We start from the raw sequence: 19,688 nt of genomic DNA on the forward strand, positions 1-19,688 counted from the left end.
GTATTATTATTATATTCATGGGGAAGTACTAAATCCAAAAGGTAATCAAACTTATTCCGAGGAAGAGGAGGATACCTCCAATACCTCTGAAGGTCAGGTGACGTTGAGTACGAGTTAGTGTGTTACTCACCAGGATGATGCAGTTGGCAGCCACTATGACCCAGCCCCACCCTCCGTCAGGAGGAGCCAACATCTCACACCTCTGGGGGTGACTGCTGCAGGCTTTAGTGCTTCCTCCGTCATCTTTCTTGCTACCACCGACCTCGTCACTCGTCTCCACCCAGCCTCCACCTGCCGGAGGTCACTACTTGTAAGTAATGCTGCTCTCAAGCACCATTACCACCATTACCACCACCACCACCACAACCATTACCACCACCATAACAATTACTACTGGGCTGACTGACATGTCTGACACAGAAAGTAAGAGAACCGTTAGGTAATTCAACACTTCCAATAAACAATACACTGCATTTCTCTCTTTCCATCGTGTCGGAATTTTACACCATTTATCTGAACTTCTAATCAACAGAGAGTTACATAATGATAAGTTTGCTACTTGGAATACTGACTTCCTAGAATACTGCGACTAACGTAATATCAAGCTACAGAAATCATCACACGGCATGCAAAACATTGTCAAATATCATTATAAATTAACTACATTCGTGAATATGACAATGGTATACAATACCGAAACGTTGATAAGGCATATACAACAGTCAGGTATCTTTATTTCGAAATCTCTCGCCTACACAGTAGGCTTCTTCAGTCAAGTGCAGATGGGTTTGCAGAAGCAGTAGGAATGAGATGTAATCAGTCCATCACTTGAAGTAGTTTTGAAGTAGTTTTGAGGCGGTCAGTCCCTGAGCCTGGAGAAGAGTTTTGTCCCATAGTCTGGAGGATTGGTCCCAAACCTGCACACCAAAATCACTACGTATGAACCCAAGAGGCTTGGAAGACTGTGCAGGATTCTCCGGTGAGAAGCAGGGACGTGATGAGTATACAGAGAGAACCTGATCAGTGTAAAGGGACCATGATCCTTGAACCTCCTTTTATGCACAAGGGACGTTACCAATAAATTCCTAGCTGTCTTCAAGAGTTTACTCGACAAATTCCTCAAAAGTGTTCCTGATCATCCGGATTGTGGTGCCAACGTTGAACTAAGGGTAGTAGCCACTGACAACTTAATTGATCAGGCCAGCAACCAGGAGTCCTGGTCTGGGACCGGGCCGCGGGGGCGGTGACCTCCGAAAGCGACTATAGGTAACCGACAAGTAACAAGTAACCTGCACCAGATACAATAACCTTACTTCCTACCCTCCCCCAACCCTGTCACTCTTCCAGCTACACCCGATACAATAACTGTACTTCCCCTCCTGAGAGAAGCGGCAACGTTAATATTGACACAGTATCGGCACCTGTGTGCCCCTCACCTGACAATTTTCAGACTCTACACGCAGTGCTCACTGCTTCAATATGAAAAATCTACACACGATCAACACTTGGGTATCTATTTTGAAGACGTCTCGTCATCCAGTGGCCTTTTTTTCAGATTCAATAGAGAATATATAAACTGGAGACAGTAGAAGAAGAGGTAATAGTCTCTCAGCTTTGACGGAAGGTGTTTAGTCTAGTAGCTTGGATCAATGTGAAGTACTTGAGCCAGATGAGAGATGTAAGTGTTGAAGGCATCATCACAAGTGGGCGGGATCCACTAGTGAGGGTAGTTGGGACAAAGGTTAGCACTAGAACTGTGGACCTAGTTCCACTAGCAGGTCCCGCCCACATGCGAAGATCCTTTCAACAGCCGCACCTCTCTGCTGGCTCGAGTATATAAGCGTCCAACCTCCTGCATCTGCTTAACCCGTGATAACGACATCATCATTTCGCTAGTGTCCACAGTTAGGAGTGCATGTGTATGCATATCTCTGAATATACATATATACGTGTATAATGCGTCCAGCATACACATGTATATGATCCAATGTTCATATTACAGACGGCGTTGTCGCTTATGAGATGCATCAGATGAACTGTCCAGAACAGTGCTTGAACAGCACACGTTGGAATATTGCGTAACTCATTCTCCTTCGGGAGTCAGGGACGGGTTATCGTAAGATTAAGACCCGTGCCAGGACCCCGGTCTTGGCGAACATTATACATACATGCATCTGCTTAAGACTGATCCTGACTACCAAGCTGAAGACACCTATCAAGGGTGTCATATGGCATTAATGAGATCCTAGATCAGGGACCCTTCGCAAGGATAAAAAATATTAAAAAAAATCGAGTACCAACAATTCTAGGTCCACGTGTGTGTGTGTGTGTGTGTGTGTGTGTGTGTGTGTGTGTGTAATATATAAAATATATTTTTTTTCATGAGTGGACATGCTTCGAACCCAATCAATTATCCACTAATCTAACCGAAGAGCCGTGCTAACTACTCTTAAAAAATCTAAAACTTATTTCAGCCAATTTCAGTTTTAACAGGTACTCCTAACTGCGACAACAGGTGCAGGTTTGTTAATAGATTCTCTCACCAGTAACACTGTTTGGTCAGATCTAGTTCTTGGCCCTCTAAGTTGGCATGTCAGTGTGATGGACAAATGGTTACTCACCTGGAGGTGGGGTGGAGTTGTGTGTCTTGGCGGCGTCCATCAGCATAGTGTGACGCCACCACTGAGACGTGGTGGTGCTCACTGCGTCACCACCGAGACGTGGTGGTGCTCACTGCGGTCACCACCAAGACGTGGTGCTCACTGCGGTCACCACCGAGACGTGGTGGTGCTCACTGCAATCACTACCGGGACGTGGTGGTGCTCACTGCAATCACCACCGAGACGTGGCGGTGCTCAGCATATACTAACACTCATGCTGTGAAGGAAAAAAAAATAGCATTATCATTGTGCTGAGAGAGTTGCACACATCATTATCAGTATCCCGGAAGAAGTACCCTCAAGTGTTGCCAGAAATTTTCGTTTTTGTACCAAAGTTTGCCATTTACAACTTGAGAAAGCCTCACCAGATAGGCTTCAATTGTTCAAAAGGGCGATGTAATGTAACTAAGGAAAGATTCACGCAGTTATGTAACTCGAACAATTGTGTCCGACATTTTGGCAGTCAAGCATCGTTGTTATTCAATAATGATAAAACTATAAAGTCAAAGCTTATAAAGTGTTATGCTACACAGATGTCAGTATATAAACACATGTAGTGGGTCATTATTATTTAGTACAGCAGTAACTAAGCCTATATATATCTGGAACTACAGCCAGTTTGTCACTGACTATCCTTATTACTTGCTGTAAATAACCGGAGGAATGAATGTAGCAGGCTTATTTATGAAGCCAGACACGCCTGCATAAATTATTGACAAAGACCTCCATGCTCCTGGAGGCCTTATATATATATATATATATATATATATATATATATATATATATATATATATATATATATATATATATATATATATATATATATATATGTATATATATATATAGTGCCGAATATGTAAAACTGGTCAATTAGCAAGAACTCGTTTAAAATTAAGTCCTTTCTGAAATTTTCTCTTATACGTTTAAAGATATATTTTTTTCATCAATGTTAATGTAAAAATTTATAATTTTGGACCAAAAGAATCTTAGAAAACTTACCTAACCTTATTATAACAAGTGTAATTTATTTTAGCCTAACCCAACTAAATATATTTTAAATACGTTTACAATAATTTAGTACTAAACAAACACAATCAAATATATTTTTTTTCGTTAGGTTCAGAATGATTTTGGCGAAATTATTGCATACACAAATTTTCACTTGTCCTATATGGCAAGATGAGCGTTGCTATTTAAGCCAAGATCGCAAGTTCTGCCTATTCGGCACGACATTATATATATATATATATATATATATATATATATATATATATATATATATATATATATATATATATATATATATATATATATATACATGGTTTAGAAAGACACGTAAGCAAACACTATGACATATTTATTAGAAAACGTTTCGGTCCTGGGACCTTGATCACTTCTAACATACAGAGGTATGTATAATGTTCGCCAAGACCATAGTCCTGGCACGGGTCCCAATCTTGCGATGACCCGTCTCTGGCTCCCGATGGAGAAAGGTTTCCACAATGATGCGACCCATGCCGCTCAGGCGCCCCTCTGGTCAGTTCAACTGGTGCATCTCATAAGCGACACCATATGTAACTATGGACACTAGCGAGGAGGAGGATATGTCATTATTACAGGTAACAGCTTGTCTGGTTCGTTGACCCCATGGTACACTAGTGTGGCCGCAGTCATCTCTGGGTCCTCTTCGGGAGGGAATATCACCCCTAGTTGCCTGCAGAGTGTCTCAGTAGCTTCGCACTCTAGAAGATAGTGTGTTAGGGGCCGCTGGACAACGTGCTGACAGTATTGGCACATCTCCTCAGCCTTGTCTACCATCATTTTGGCTGTGGGAAAGCCCAAACGAAGCCGATGGATGGCGGTACACTGCGCTCTGGACCAGCTTCTATCATATGGAGGGGGTTCTCCCTGAGTCGCTGCTCGGTACCACTGTTGAGATGGGGTATCACCTAAGACCTCCCCCATAAGTTTCGTGGCTCTGGCAGCCACCAGTTTGGTCTGTCGTAGGCTGATTGGGACAGTAATCCCAACATGTGGATAGTCTGTTGCTGCCTTGGCTGCATCATCTGCCGCCTCATTTCCCCGGATGCCAGCATAGCTGGGGATCCAGTTCAATGCCGATCTATTACCCTGAACTTCTAAGGCTGACATTATGCTCAGGATCGATGTGATGAGGTGAACATTATCCTGTGGTTGAGGATGGGAGAGGGCATTGATTGCAGAGGTGGAATCAACATGTATGACAGGTCGGAGTCGATGTCGTAGGGCATGTGACAATGCCTGCTGAATCGCCACCAGCTCAGCTTGAAGGATCGTGCAGTGGTCAGGGAGTCGCCAGCCTTGTGTGTGACCATTGTGGTACAGTCCAGCTGCTGCTCTCTTCCTGTCAGGGTCGACAGAACCATCTGTGAAATACACTGCACATGTGCCTCCCTCTGCCAGTGCCATGCTTGTCTAAGCATGATTGCTGAGGGTGTCTTGACTGCAGAGACACTTAGAGATGGGTAGCTGCATGATGAAAACATCGGCTGGATCTGGGCGCCAGGGAGGTGGTGGATGGTACCCAGCAACAGGAAGGTCACAACTCTTCTTACAGAGCAACTGTACAGGCAGCAGCTTCCGCCCAGCAGCACAAAACGAACGAATCTAGGAGTAGTCCGTGAAGAGTGTGGGATCTTGTGACATGGTTGTTAATATCCGTCTCCTTAGTGGGGTACCTTGCTGCCGGTGCAGAACCGTGGCCACTTTGCAGGCGTTTATGTATCTTACTCTGTCAGCCAAGGAAGGAAGCCGGGCCTCAGATCTGAGACATACTGTGTTGGTCCAGATGGGGGCACCAAGCATAGTTCTTATCGCCTGGTTTTGTACGACCTCCACCCTTTGCCTGCTCTGCGGGAAGAGATGAGCTATAGTCAATGAGCGAGCGTATAGCTTGTATATAGTACAAGCGAAGTACATCTTTGCTTGCCCCTGCACGGTGCCTCGTCATGGCTCTCATGGCGTTGAGTCTGAGTAGAGCACGTGACCTGACATACTCGGCCTGTTTCTGAAAGATCAGCTTTTTATCAATGTAGATTCCCAAGTACAGGTAGGAGCCTGTCCACTCAAGTTCTATATCCTGAATACGTAATCTATTCATAGGATCTGGTCCCTTGAACATCATTGCAAGAGATTTCTCGGCCGAGATCTTGAGGCCTAGTTCCTTGCAAGACTGCGTAATTAGGTCCAAAGCTCTCTGAGCCTGTCGTTCTAAATTGCCTTTCCCATTCACTACTAGTGCAAGATCATCAGCATAGCTGAGGAGCTGTGTACCACTATGAAAGGGAAGGCTCACAAGTTCCTGCATAAGGATGTTAAACAGGGTAGGACTGAGCACACCTCCTTGTGGCGTACCGTTTTCCAGGGTTTTAAAGGAAGAGTAGTGTCCCTGAAAGCTGACACAGGCCTGCCTGCCCCTAAGGTAGGACTCTATCCAGGCCAGGAGGCGTCCTTTGATTCCCTTCCGAGCTAGTATTGCCAGAATTGCTGTGGGGCTGGCTAGCTCAAATGCCTTCTCAAGGTCGAGGTAAACGACGATACTAGGTTTTTTGTTGCTATCAGCAATCTGGCTTAGTAGAGTGGTTATGCACTCTGCTGTTCCCACTCCTTTGGTGAAGCCAAATATGTGATGATGAGAGGGTCCAAGTTTCCATAGGAGGCGGTTTAACACCATCCTCTCAGCAGTCTTGGCTAAGCAGCTGGTCAGCGATATGGGTCTCATACTGCCTGGGTCCTTGGGCTTTGGAATTGGTACGATTGTAGCTTTCTTCCAAGCTGCTGGGAGTGCCCTGGCCCTCCACGGCTTGTTAATGACGTCTAGTATGGCCTCCCATCCACTCTGCCCAGCCCGTGCAATCATGGAGTACGTCACACCATCGATGCCCAGGGCAGTGTCACCTGTGTTCTTAATGGCACGTCGGAGTTCCAAGTCCGTGAGGTCTACATCAGTCACATCTTCCGACTCACATGCAGCTTGTATCGTTAGCTGGCGCTGTGGCAGAAGATCCGTCTGTATATTCCGGATGTCCTGTGGGAGCTGAGTGGAGGCTCCCCTGGAAGTGAAAAGCTCCACTAGTTTCTCTGCTTCCTGGGATGGGTTCGGGTGTGCTGGTGGCCTCGACTTGCTCTTGCCAGTTGCTATGTTGAGCTTGCCCCATATCTCAGATAAGGTGGTGTGATGCCCGAATGTTGAGCACCACTCCAGCCATTTCTCAGTTTTTACTCTGAGAGAGATTCTGAGGGCATGCTGCACAATGGCTCTCAGAGTATTCCTGTTCTCTGCCGTAGGGTTACGCTTGTATAGCTTCCTAAAAGAGTTGATGCGGTGGTTCTGCTCCCGCACCTCGTCGTTGTAGAACCACCAGTCTCTTTTGTGAGTGCGTCCTGCGGACTTCTTTGGAATTGCGCACTCTGCTGCCTGAATGAGAACAGTGATTAGCTCCTGTTCAGCCGTATCACAGTCTTCAGATAGAGTATGTGGACCACCAGTTATGAAGATAATCCTGGAACACCTTCCAGTTGGCCCTCTTTACGCCCCATCTAGGAGGCAGCACAACTGTGGGAGGCCTGTTGATGTTGAAGGTGGTGATCACTGCAAAGTGGTCACTGACAAGGTGAGGATGAGTTTCCCATGTGGCTCCTGCTGCGAGTTGTCTTGACCCGAAGGTAAGGTCGAGGCAGCCACCCAACAGGTGTGTGGGGTCTCCATTGTTTAGCAACTTTACCTCTGGAATATCGTGTAGGAGCATTGCTATATGTCTGCCAGCAGCATTGGTTGCTGAGTGAGAGTGCAGAATAGGGTGATGTGCGTTGAAATCTCCACCCACAATAATACACTCAGTGCGTGCTAGTGCGAGGAGCTCTGCAATGTCGAGGGTGTGTCTTGGGTTCTTGTAGATGTTATAGATGGTAATGGGCGCCCCAGGTATGTGCACAAGGATGGCCTGTACCTCGACATCCTCCCCACAGTCCACAGGGTTGGCTATAACCTCGTGAGGTATTGTATTGGATACAAATACAGCTGTGCCTCTGCAGTGAATGCCCGGGTCCATGTGCCGAAAATACCCAGCAAAACCGGGTAGTCTTGGGCACATAGTCGGGACAGTCAGAGTTTCTTGTAGCAAGACGATGTCAACCCGATCCCGAATTACTGCCTCCAGCAAGAGGTGCTGTTTGCCCCTCAGGCCCTGAATGTTCCATTGTAGGACCTTGAGGGTGTGATTTGGTACCGAGGTTATTCCATCGCTGTTGTTTCCTGAGCTGGAGACTGAGTCCTGCCCGCTCTGCGAACCTGCAAATTCATGGCATCCACTGTCTCCTCTTCGGTCAGAAAGCACACTCTCAGGAGAGTACTGACCATCTGCCGGAATGCGCTCTGTTGTTCCGTGGAGTTGATTGTGTTGCAAATAAGATCCGTGAACACCTTGATGAGTGCTACGAGATCCTCCCTGGTGAGAGCCTGCTTTGGAGATGGGTTCGAAACAGTGGATATTATCTGGGCTGCTGTGGTCTGTAGGGACTGCTGAGGGTTGGATTTCTTTATTGTATGCACCGTGGTCTGCTGCTGTATACCAGGTTGAGTAGCCGGGATCTGCTGGTGAGGTGCCAGTTGAGTCTGCAAAGCGCCTGTGCCGGGTAAGGAGTGCCTGCGTTGTCGTGCTATGGCCGGTGGGGGCTCGTTTAGTGCAGCCTGCTGATCGCATTGACCCGATGCACCCTGTTGACGCCTCCTGTTCCTCTTGTTTCTGTTTCTTCGTTGAGGTAGGGGTGCAGGAGGTTCTTGACCTTGACGCCTGGTTGAGGCTTCTAGGGTTGGGGATTCCTGGGCATTGACTTGGTTTAGCTGCTGAGAGATCTGCGGTATGGCAGGGTTCTCTGCACCCATCGTTTGATGATCCGTCGTAGCCTGTTGCCGAGTTTTTGGCGTCTTCCAGACTTCTTGAATTCTGGCGAGCCTCTCGGGGCATCGAGGATTCCAGGCATGGTGTTTCTGCCTGCAGTTTGGGCATTGTGGAGTGGGTGGCGATGCATTTTTCAGCTTGGTGGTGCTGGCTGCAGACACCGCCGATTACTCTGTTCGGACAGAGTGCACCCAGGTGTCCATAACGCTGACACTTGAAACAGCGAACTGGTTCTGCTGTGAAGGTCCTGACATCGTACCTGCCCCAAGAACCGAGGTCCAGCTGGGATGGCAGTGGTCCTACATGCTGAATGAGAACCTATCGGATTGGTGCGTTGCCTGCCGTCTTTGCCTTGAGACGTTGAGCTGACACCACACTGGGGTGAGCTGCTACTGCCTCGATGGGCATCATCAGTGGGTATCGCATCACTACACCCTTGGTGATCTTCTGCCGAGAGTCCAGTTCCTCCAGGGTGAATGAGCGATCTGTCTCCATGACTCTCTTCAAGGTGGTATACATTTCCTTGTTGAGAGGAGTCAATATTGGTTCTCCCCTCAAGTTGAACCATATCTTGAACTTCAGGTTGTGTCGTGATTCCAGGTATGAAACAACCCCATAGTGGGTTCTGTGGTCCCCATAAGACTTCACCTTGAATTTGCCAGGTCGGTTGAGCTGGTTTGCCTGCTCCTTGGACGGACGGTGCTTCTTCTTCTTGTCCACAGTGTTCCAACCCTCTTGGTTTTCGGGGGGTGCGGTGTTTATTTCCGCACCTGTTTCTATTGTCGCTGGCTCCATGGTTGGGACTGTCAGATCTGCTACAATGTGAGCAGGATCTTCCTCTTCCTCTCGCAACTTCTTCGCTAGAATTTCGCCCCACATTTCCAAATCTGAGTCCTCCGTCGTGTTCATGGAGCATCGTGGCCTCTTCTTTTCGGCAGAAGCCATGTGCCTATCTTGTGATAAGGTAGTGAACTCCGTGAACTGAGTGTGTCAATGGATTGTCGTAATACGAGTCTTCCTGAATGTGCTGTCTCTAACAGAGGTAGAAAGACATTATATATATAGGCGGAGTGAGATGTGACGTACGTGACGTGAGGAACATAAGAATGGAGGAACACTGTAGAAGGCCTACTGGCCCATGCGAGGCAGGTCCTTATCAAAACAACCTCTACCTATGATGAGGACGGGTAGACGATGAAATCATGTGACTCCTGTGTTGTTGGGTTGGTTTATACCATTATATATATATATATATATATATATATATATATATATATATATTGCTTAATTACTGCATACATTATTGACACAGGTCTCCAGGAACTTGGTCAAGGCGGTTCCTCGGCTAAATGAGCATGAGCAATAAACAAAAAGAAAGTCGAATATAATTTTGGAGTTTAAAAACCTTTCTTTGAAATGAACTAGTAAACGAGTTTGAAGCAGCAGGACAATATTGTTAAGAGGAAGCCTGGTTACCTGGAGGTTATTCCGGGGATCAACGCCCCCGCGGCCCAGTCCATGACCAGGCCTTCCGATGGATCAGGGCCTGATCAACTAGGCTGTTACTGCTGGACGCACGCAGTCCAACGTACGAGCCACAGCCCGGCTGCTCCAGCACTGACTTTAGGTATCTGTCCAGCTCTCTCTTGAAGGCAGCCAGGGGCTTATTGGTAATTCCCCTTATGCTTGATGGGAGGCTGTTGAACAGTTTTGGGCCCCGGACACTTATGGTGTTTTCCCTTAGCGTACCAATGGCGCCCCTACTTTTAATTGGGGGAATTTTGCATCGCCTGCCCAGTCTTTTACTTTCGTAGGGAGTGATTTGTGTGTGCAGATTTGGGACCATTCCTTCCAGGATTTTCCAAGTGTAGATTATGATATATCTCTCCCTCCTGCATTCCAACGAGTACAAGTCAAGTGCTTCCAAGCGTTCCCAGTAGTTAAGGTGCTTGACAGAACTTATACGTGCAGTAAAGGATCTCTGTACACTCTCTAGATCTGCAATTTCACCTGCTTTGAAAGTAGATGTTAATGTACAGCAGTATTCCAGCCTAGAGAGAACAAGTGATTTGAAAAGGTTCATCATTGGCTTGGCATCTCTCGTTTTGAACGTTCTCATTATCCATCCTATCATTTTCTTTGCAAGTGCAATCGTGGCACTGTTGTGATCCTTGAAAGTGAGATCCTCAGACATTACTACTCCCAGGTCCCTTACATTATTTTTCCGCTCTATTGTATGGCCAGAATCTGTAGTATACTCTGTTCTAGTTATTATCTCCTCCAGTTTTCCATAACGGAGTAGTTGGAATTTGTCCTCATTGAACATCATATTGTTTACCGTTGCCCACTGGAAAACTTTGTTTATATCTTCTTGGAGGTTAACCGCGTCCTCAGCAGATGACAGCCTCATGCAGATCCTAGTATCATCCGCAAAGGATGATACGGTGCTGTGATGTATATCTCTGTCTATGTCTGATATGAGGATGAGGAATAAGATGGGGGCGAGTACTGTGCCTTGTGGAACAGAGCACAGGGAGAAAGTAAGCAGATATGGGTTTGTCACTGCTAGAGTAAGACTAGGCTACGAGTGTATGGAGAATCAGTTTGTATTGATATACCAATCAAATACCAACCATACCACGGGTGGTTAACGTGTCGGTCTGGAGTTTTATGACTCTGATCGCGGGTTCTAACCCCACCCGTGGTATGGTTTGTTTGCAATCGCGTCATTACGATTTCGTGAGTCAATCAAATATAAAGTGTGTAGACAGACAGGGATCACACACGAACATTTTATTACAGTGTCCAAATATACAACGATTTACACACGTTCAAACAAACCATACAGGAAATAATAAATCTTTTCGTTGTTAATGAAAAGATATCTTCAAATCCTCCACCTCATCTCTCGTCAGTATATAAGCACCATCTCAGAGAGGGTTATTTGTGTATCGTTCCAGTCACGGTATTGTGCCTTTTTTTGTTATTTATCCGAGAATATGCTGCACTTATGTCAAGACTGGTTGACTGGACACATCGACTCAAGGCTGAGGGACTGATTACTTCAAACTCTCTCTTATTCCACCTTTCTTTGCAGTGGACTGAAGAAGCCACTGTGTGGCGAAAAGTTTTCAGAATAAAGATAACCAAATGTTGCTGCTACTTAACTTGTCCGTTGTACTCCTCCCATCTCTTAAGCGCCACTGACAGATTTTATTACTAATAAACAAACAAAGCAGAGCCTATCGACAAGTGCCTCTAACTAAGGGAAACTAACAACCCACCTACCTCCTATTCACAATAATACAACTACACTTGTAAAAAAAATACACAACCGTCAAAAAAAATACTGGCAGAATTCTAATAATTCCTTTGAAGCAAAACTGATATCACTAGGCATGACAAAGGGTCACATGGGTTTAGCGCTTACTTTTCTAAATAATAATAACAGTAATAATAATTATAATAATGTTCCAAGGCCAGATTATTATGTAGTATATTTAAATGCAGTTTGGCGGCGCCTTGCTGGGATGCCAGTGAACAGGTCATGTGACAGTGTCAGCAAGCAAATGTCTTTTCCTTACAAATAAAACGCTGGCTTCACCATCATCACTACCACCAGCAGCAGCATCACCAGCAGCAGCAGCAGCAGCAGCAGCAGCAGCAGCAGCAGCAGCAGCAGCAGCATCACCACCACCACCACCACCACCACCACCACCACCAGCATCACCACCACTACCAACACCACCAGGCACACTGTGGTGGTCATATCCTGGCGGCCAGTGATGGCATCAGTACTCTGAAGGTGCCATCACTCTTGACCAAGTAAAGAGCCGAGGGAAAAGAGAAACTGAAGGCGGGAGAAGGAAGAGGAAGAATAGGAGAGAGGCGGAGATAATTAAATATATATACATATATATATATATATATATATACACACACACAATATATATATATAATATATATATATATATATATATATATATATATATATATATATATATATATATATATATATATATATATATATATATATATATATATATATATATATACATACATACATATATGTCGTGACGAATAGGTAAAAATCGGTCAATTAGCAACAAATCATTTAAAATTATGTCCTTTCTAAAAATTTCTCTTATACGTCTAAAGATATATTTTTTTAATTTATGTTAATGTAAAAATTAATAATTTTGTACCAACAGAACCTTAGAAAACTTATCTAACATTATTATAACAAGCGCAATTTAATTTAGCCTAATCCAACTAAATATATTTTATATACGTTTACAATAATTTAATAAACAAACACAATGAAACATTTTTTCGTCGGGACCAGAACGATTCTCGAGAAATTAATGCATACACAAATTTTCGCTTGCCTTATTTGGCAAGAAGAGCATTTCTATTTAAGCCAAAAATAGCAAGTTTTACCTATTCGGCACGGCATATATATATATATATATATATATAGATATATATATATATATATATATATAGATATATATATATATATATATATATATATATATACATACATACATACATACATACATATATACACACACACCCACACACTGAGATAAACTACAACCAGCACGGATTTCGAGATGAGAAATCCTGTGTCACAAATCTACTAGAGTCCTATGACAAGGTGACAGCAGTAAAACAAAAGAGAGAGGGGTGGGTAGATTGCGTTGTCTTGGACTGTAAGAAGGCTTTTGACACAGTTCCATACAAGAGATTAGTGCAAAAGCTGGAGGACCAGGCAGGTATAAAAGGGAAGGCACTGCAATGGATCAGAGAATAACTGACGGGAAGGCATCAGCGAGTCTTGGTACGTAATGAGGTATCACAGTGGGCGCCTGTGACGAGCGGAGTTCCACACCTGGCCAAGCACGTCAAGAAACGAAAGTGCAAAGGTTTGCAACGAAACGAATCTCAGAGCTAAGAGGCATGTCCTACGAGGTGAGGTTGAGGGAATTCGACCTGACACTGGGAGACAGGAGGGACAGGGGAAACATAATAACGACATATAAAATACTAAGAGGAATCAACAAGATGGGCAGAGACAAGATGTTCCAGAGATGGGACACAGCAACAATGGATCACAAATAGAAGTTGAAGACTCAGATGAGTCACAGGGATGTTATTAACCATTTCTTCAGTCAGAATTGTCAGGAAGAGGAATAATGTGGAAAGTGAGGTAGTGGAAGCAGGTACGATAAAGATGATAAGGATCACGGAGAAGGGAGAGAGTGGACTTAGTGGCGACCAGTGAAGAAGCGGGGCCAGGAGCTATGAATCGATCCCTGCAACCACAGTTGAGTACACACAATAGTTTCAGATTATTGCAACACAGGTCAACATTTTCAGCAACCATTAGCGTGTAGTGACCATGATGTGTGTTCCAATGACACTTGGAAAATTAAATATGCTACACATTTGTTGACATTCCCGCTGGATAAACGCAAATAACCCCCCTACCAGCTCCCCCTTCCGTAACAAATTTGGAAGCGTGTTAATATGATAACTTCAGCAATATATTGCTGGCATATTAAATATTCCTGCCGCTGCTATATAACATTAATGAAGCATCCTGTGGTGGGTCCTGACAGGAATGTGTTAGAATGATGACACATGTCCATTAATGGGCTTTAAAGCTTACTGATTATACTAGGGTTATTAAGACATCACCATTAGTCAAGAATACTTTAATCCCTATTTTAAGAATTGAAGTGCTCTCACCATGTGTAATTTTATATATGTCATCCCGAATAGGTAAAAACTGATCATTTAGCAAGAATCGTTTAAAATTAAGTCCTTTCTAAAATTTTCTCTTATACGTTTAATTATATATATATATATATATATATATATATATATATATATATATATATATATATATATATATATATATATATATATATATATATATATATATATATACATATATATATATATACATATATATATATATATATATATATATATATATATATATATACATATATATATATATATATATATATATATATATATATATATATAATATATATATATATATATATATATATATATATATATATATATATATATATATATATATATATATATATATATATATATATATATATATATATATATATATATATATATATATATTAAATAATATAGGGAGTTACCACCTCTAGAACTGGATTGGGGACCCTCATCCTCATAGAAAACTTCCTTCAGGTTAAACTCTAGATTCTCCCTGGAGCGTTTGAATATTTTCTTCTACCCTTCTACCACCTCCCTATATTCTATATTCTATGTAAACTTTATTTATAAACAAAATACATTAACAAAGATATAATAGAAATGAGAACATGAATAACATCTCAGAGCCTACATCTCAAACACTTCATCCAGCTCCCCAGCGGTGGGCCGCATGCCCAAAATGTTGCAGGCATGCTGGATCGCAACACTGAGTCTCTGAAAGAGGAAGCTGGCCTCTCTGTGGTCCTTGGTTTCTGTGATGAGCTTTTCACCCAGCTCTCTGAGGAACTTTAGAACACACTTGCCCCATGCTCCAAGTGTCTCCGACCCTACTGGGATGAAATTACAGTAAAGGGGCAGGTCGCAGGTCTACATACTTACGGATCTTCTGGGTCTCCCTGTAACTGGCGGCTCCACCCCCTTCAACTTCAGAGTATGTTAAGTAGATGTCTGTCAACGTGGCAGCACAGGTGTAAGCCCAAGTAATTTGCTTACCATACTTCCAGGGTACCATAGTGGCTCCATCTGGACGCTTTTGACTTCCGTCGGACCTCCATACTTGGGGTTCCCGTTGAGCTGGGCACCGGGCTGTGGCGAGGCTTCTCTTTATGATATTGTTGACCTCATGTCTAGCATACTTCCTTTCTGATGTATGACACAAGAGACCACGAAGTCCAAATTGATTAGCCGACACCCTGCCACAAATAATATATACATACACATATATATATATATATATATATATATATATATATATATATATATATATATATATATATAATCATTTAGCAAGAAATAATGACTATCGCTGCCTTGTTCAGGGAAAGTATTTCCTCGTTCAAACAAGCGTTTCCTTGTTCACAGAAAAACCTTCCCTTGTTCACATCAATTACCTTGATCTTATACACAACACAGATAATGAAGGAACACTGAAGTTGACCTGCTGGCCCATGCTAGACAAGTCCAACTTGCACCCAGTCACATCCCACTCAACCTCCATTTAAAGCTAGCCAATGTCCTTGCCTTAATAACACTACCTGGGAGTGTTAAGGCGGGGGGGGGGGGGGGAAGAACATTAAATTTCATGAGAGACTAAGAAAAAAGTCAAACATTTAGAAAAACACATTCTTTCATGTCAGTACGGAAAACAAAAATCCCAACCTAGTTACCCATTCTTTTTTTTTTTTTGTAAAAAAAAAAAAAAAAGCAGTTTCCAGGATGAGTACGTTTGAAAAATACGATTAATCTGAGTTTTTCTTGAATGTTTAAAACAGGATTCATGTCTTACTGCTTCAACATTTTTTTGAAGAATGATGTGGCTGTGATGTTGAGGAATGTTATGTGTGGCTGTGATGTTGAGGAATGTTATGTGTGGAGTGATGTTGAGGAATGTTGTGTGTGGTGTGATGTTGAGGAATGTTGTGTGGTGTGATGTTGAGGAATGTTATGTGTGGAGTGATGTTGAGGAATGTTATGTGTGGCTGTGATGTTGAGGAATGTTGTGTGGTGTGATGTTGAGGAATGTTATGTGTGGAGTGATGTTGAGGAATGTTATGTGTGGCTGTGATGTTGAGGAATGTTATGTGTGGCTGTGATGTTGAGGAATGTTGTGTGGTGTGATGTTGAGGAATGTTATGTGTGGAGTGATGTTGAGGAATGTTATGTGTGGCTGTGATGTTGAGGAATGTTATGTGTGGCTGTGATGTTGAGGAATGTTATGTGTGGAGTGATGTTGAGGAATGTTGTGTGTGGTGTGATGTTGAGGAATGTTGTGTGTGGTGTGATGTTGAGGAATGTTGTGTGGTGTGATGTTGAGGAATGTTATGTGTGGCTGTGATGTTGAGGAATGTTATGTGTGGCTGTGATGTTGAGGAATGTTATGTGTGGAGTGATGTTGAGGAATGTTATGTGTGGCTGTGATGTTGAGGAATGTTATGTGTGGCTGTGATGTTGAGGAATGTTATGTGTGGAGTGATGTTGAGGAATGTTGTGTGGTGTGATGTTGAGGAATATTGTGTGGTGTGATGTTGAGGAATGTTGTGTGGTGTGATGTTGAGGAATGTTGTGTGTGGTGTGATGTTGAGGAATGTTGTGTGTGGTGTGATGTTGAGGAATGTTGTGTGGTGTGATGTTGAGGAATGTGTGTGTGGTGTGATGTTGAGGAATGTTGTGTGGTGTGATGTTGAGGAATGTTGTGTGTGGTGTGATGTTGAGGAATGTTGTGTGGTGTGATGTTGAGGAATGTTGTGTGTGGTGTGATGTTGAGGAATGTTGTGTGTGTCTGTGATGTTGAGGAATGTTGTGTGTGTCTGTGATGTTGAGGAATGTTGTGTGTGGTGTGATGCTGAGGAATGTTGTGTGTGGTGTGATGCTGAGGAATGTTGTGTGTGGTGTGATGCTGAGGAATGTGTGTGGTGTGATGCTGAGGAATGTGTGTGGTGTGATGCTGAGGAATGTGTGTGGTGTGATGCTGAGGAATGTTGTGTGTGGTGTGATGTTGAGGAATGTTGTGTGTGGTGTGATGTTGAGGAATGTGTGGTGTGATGTTGAGGAATGTTGTGTGGTGTGATGTTGAGGAATGTTGCGTGTGGTGTGATGTTGAGGAATGTGTGTGGTGTGATGCTGAGGAATGTTGTGTGGTGTGATGTTGAGGAATGTTGTGTGTGGTGATGTTGAGGAATGTTGTGTGTGGTGTGATGTTGAGGAATGTTGTGTGGTGTGATGTTGAGGAATGTTATGTGTGGTGTGATGTTGAGGAATGTTATGTGTGGCTGTGATGTTGAGGAATGTTGTGTGTGGTGTGATGTTGAGGAATGTTGTGTGGTGTGATGTTGAGGAATGTTGTGTGTGGTGTGATGTTGAGGAATGTTGTGTGGTGTGATGTTGAGGAATGTTATGTGTGGTGTGATGTTGAGGAATGTTATGTGTGGCTGTGATGTTGAGGAATGTTATGTGTGGCTGTGATGTTGAGGAATGTTGTGTGTGGTGTGATGTTGAGGAATGTTGTGTGGTGTGATGTTGAGGAATGTTATGTGTGGTGTGATGTTGAGGAATGTGTGTGGTGTGATGTTGAGGAATGTTGTGTGGTGTGATGTTGAGGAATGTGTGTGGTGTGATGTTGAGGAATGTGTGTGGTGTGATGTTGAGGAATGTTGTGTGGTGTGATGTTGAGGAATGTTGTGTGGTGTGATGTTGAGGAATGTTGTGTGTGGTGTGATGTTGAGGAATGTTGTGTGTGGTGATGTTGAGGAATGTTGTGTGGTGTGATGTTGAGGACTGTTATGTGTGGTGTGATGTTGAGGAATGTGTGTGGTGTGATGTTGAGGAATGTGTGTGGTGTGATGTTGAGGAATGTTGTGTGTGGTGTGATGTTGAGGAATGTTGTGTGGTGTGATGTTGAGGAATGTTATGTGTGGTGTGATGTTGAGGAATGTTGTGTGTGGTGTGATGTTGAGGAATGTTGTGTGGTGTGATGTTGAGGAATGTTATGTGTGGCTGTGATGCTGAGGAATGTTGTGTGGTGTGATGTTGAGGAATGTTATGTGTGGCGTGATGTTGAGGAATGTTATGTGTGGCGTGATGTTGAGGAATGTTGTGTGTGCTGTGATGTTGAGGAATGTTGTGTGTGGTGTGATGTTGAGGAATGTTATGTGTGGCGTGATGTTGAGAAATGTTATGTGTGGTGTGATGCTGAGGAATGTTGTGTGTGGCTGTGATGTTGAGGAATGTTATGTGTGGTGTGATGCTGAGGAATGTTGTGTGTGGTGTGATGCTGAGGAATGTTATGTGTGGTGTGATGTTGAGGAATGTTATGTGTGGTGTGATGCTGAGGAATGTTGTGTGTGGTGTGATGCTGAGGAATGTTGTGTGTGGTGTGATGTTGAGGAATGTTATGTGTGGTGTGATGCTGAGGAATGTTGTGTGTGGTGTGATGCTGAGGAATGTTATGTGTGGTATGATGCTGAGGAATGTTGTGTGGTGTGATGTTGAACATAAGAAAGGAGGAACACTGCAGCAAGCCAGTTGGCCCATACTAGGCAGGTCCTTTAGGTCCTTGAGGAATGTTGTGTGTGGTGTGATGTTGAGGAATGTTATGTGTGGTGTGATGTTGAGGAATGTGTGTGGTGTGATGTTGAGGAATGTTGTGTGGTGTGATGCTGAGGAATGTTGTGTGTTGCTGTGATTTTGAGGAATGTTATGTGTGGTGTGATGTTGAGGAATGTGTGTGGTGTGATGTTGAGGAATGTTGTGTGTGGTGTGATGCTGAGGAGTGTTGTGTGTGGTGTGATGCTGAGGAATGTTGTGTGGTGTGATGCTGAAGAATGTTATGTGTTGCTGTGATTTTGAGGAATGTTATGTGTGGTGTGATGTTGAGGAATGTGTGTGGTGTGATGTTGAGGAATGTTGTGTGTGGTGTGATGCTGAGGAATGTGTGTGGTGTGATGCTGAAGAATGTTATGTGTTGCTGTGATTTTGAGGAATGTTATGTGTGGTGTGATGTTGAGGAATGTGTGTGGTGTGATGTTGAGGAGTGTTGTGTGTGGTGTGATGTTGAGGAGTGTTGTGTGTGGTGTGATGCTGAGGAATGTTGTGTGGTGTGATGCTGAAGAATGTTATGTTTGCCTGTGATTTTGAGGAATGTTATGTGTGGCTGTGATGTTGAGGAATGTGTGTGGCTGTGAAGTTGAGGAATGTTATGTGTGGTATGATGCTGAGGAATGTGTGTGGTGTGATGTTGAGGAGTGTTGTGTGTGGTGTGATGTTGAGGAGTGTTGTGTGTGGTGTGATGTTGAGGAGTGTTGTGTGTGGTGTGATGTTGAGG

The 19,688-nt window shown here is 43.6% G+C and overlaps 1 protein-coding gene across 3 annotated transcripts in view; it reads right to left on the reverse strand.

The window, feature by feature from the left end:
- The window catches only part of LOC128689427 (uncharacterized), a 321,743-nt gene that overhangs the window by 42,922 nt on the left and 259,133 nt on the right, over positions 1–19,688 (reverse strand). For 2 of the 3 annotated variants that reach the window (XM_053777694.2, XM_053777693.2), the window contains exons 2-3: positions 2,622–2,877; positions 131–291 (exon numbers count right to left, since the gene is read on the reverse strand). In XM_053777694.2, the coding sequence (XP_053633669.1) occupies positions 131–291; positions 2,622–2,667 (207 nt within the window). In that variant the 5' untranslated portion in view covers positions 2,668–2,877. Of the gene's footprint in view, positions 1–130; positions 292–2,621; positions 2,878–19,688 lie in introns of those variants that run through there. The other variant, XM_053777695.2, reaches the window with a different exon arrangement.

The sequence above is a fragment of the Cherax quadricarinatus genome, chromosome 18 (assembly GCF_038502225.1).
Source record: "Cherax quadricarinatus isolate ZL_2023a chromosome 18, ASM3850222v1, whole genome shotgun sequence".
Taxonomy (NCBI): Eukaryota; Metazoa; Arthropoda; class Malacostraca; order Decapoda; family Parastacidae; genus Cherax; species Cherax quadricarinatus.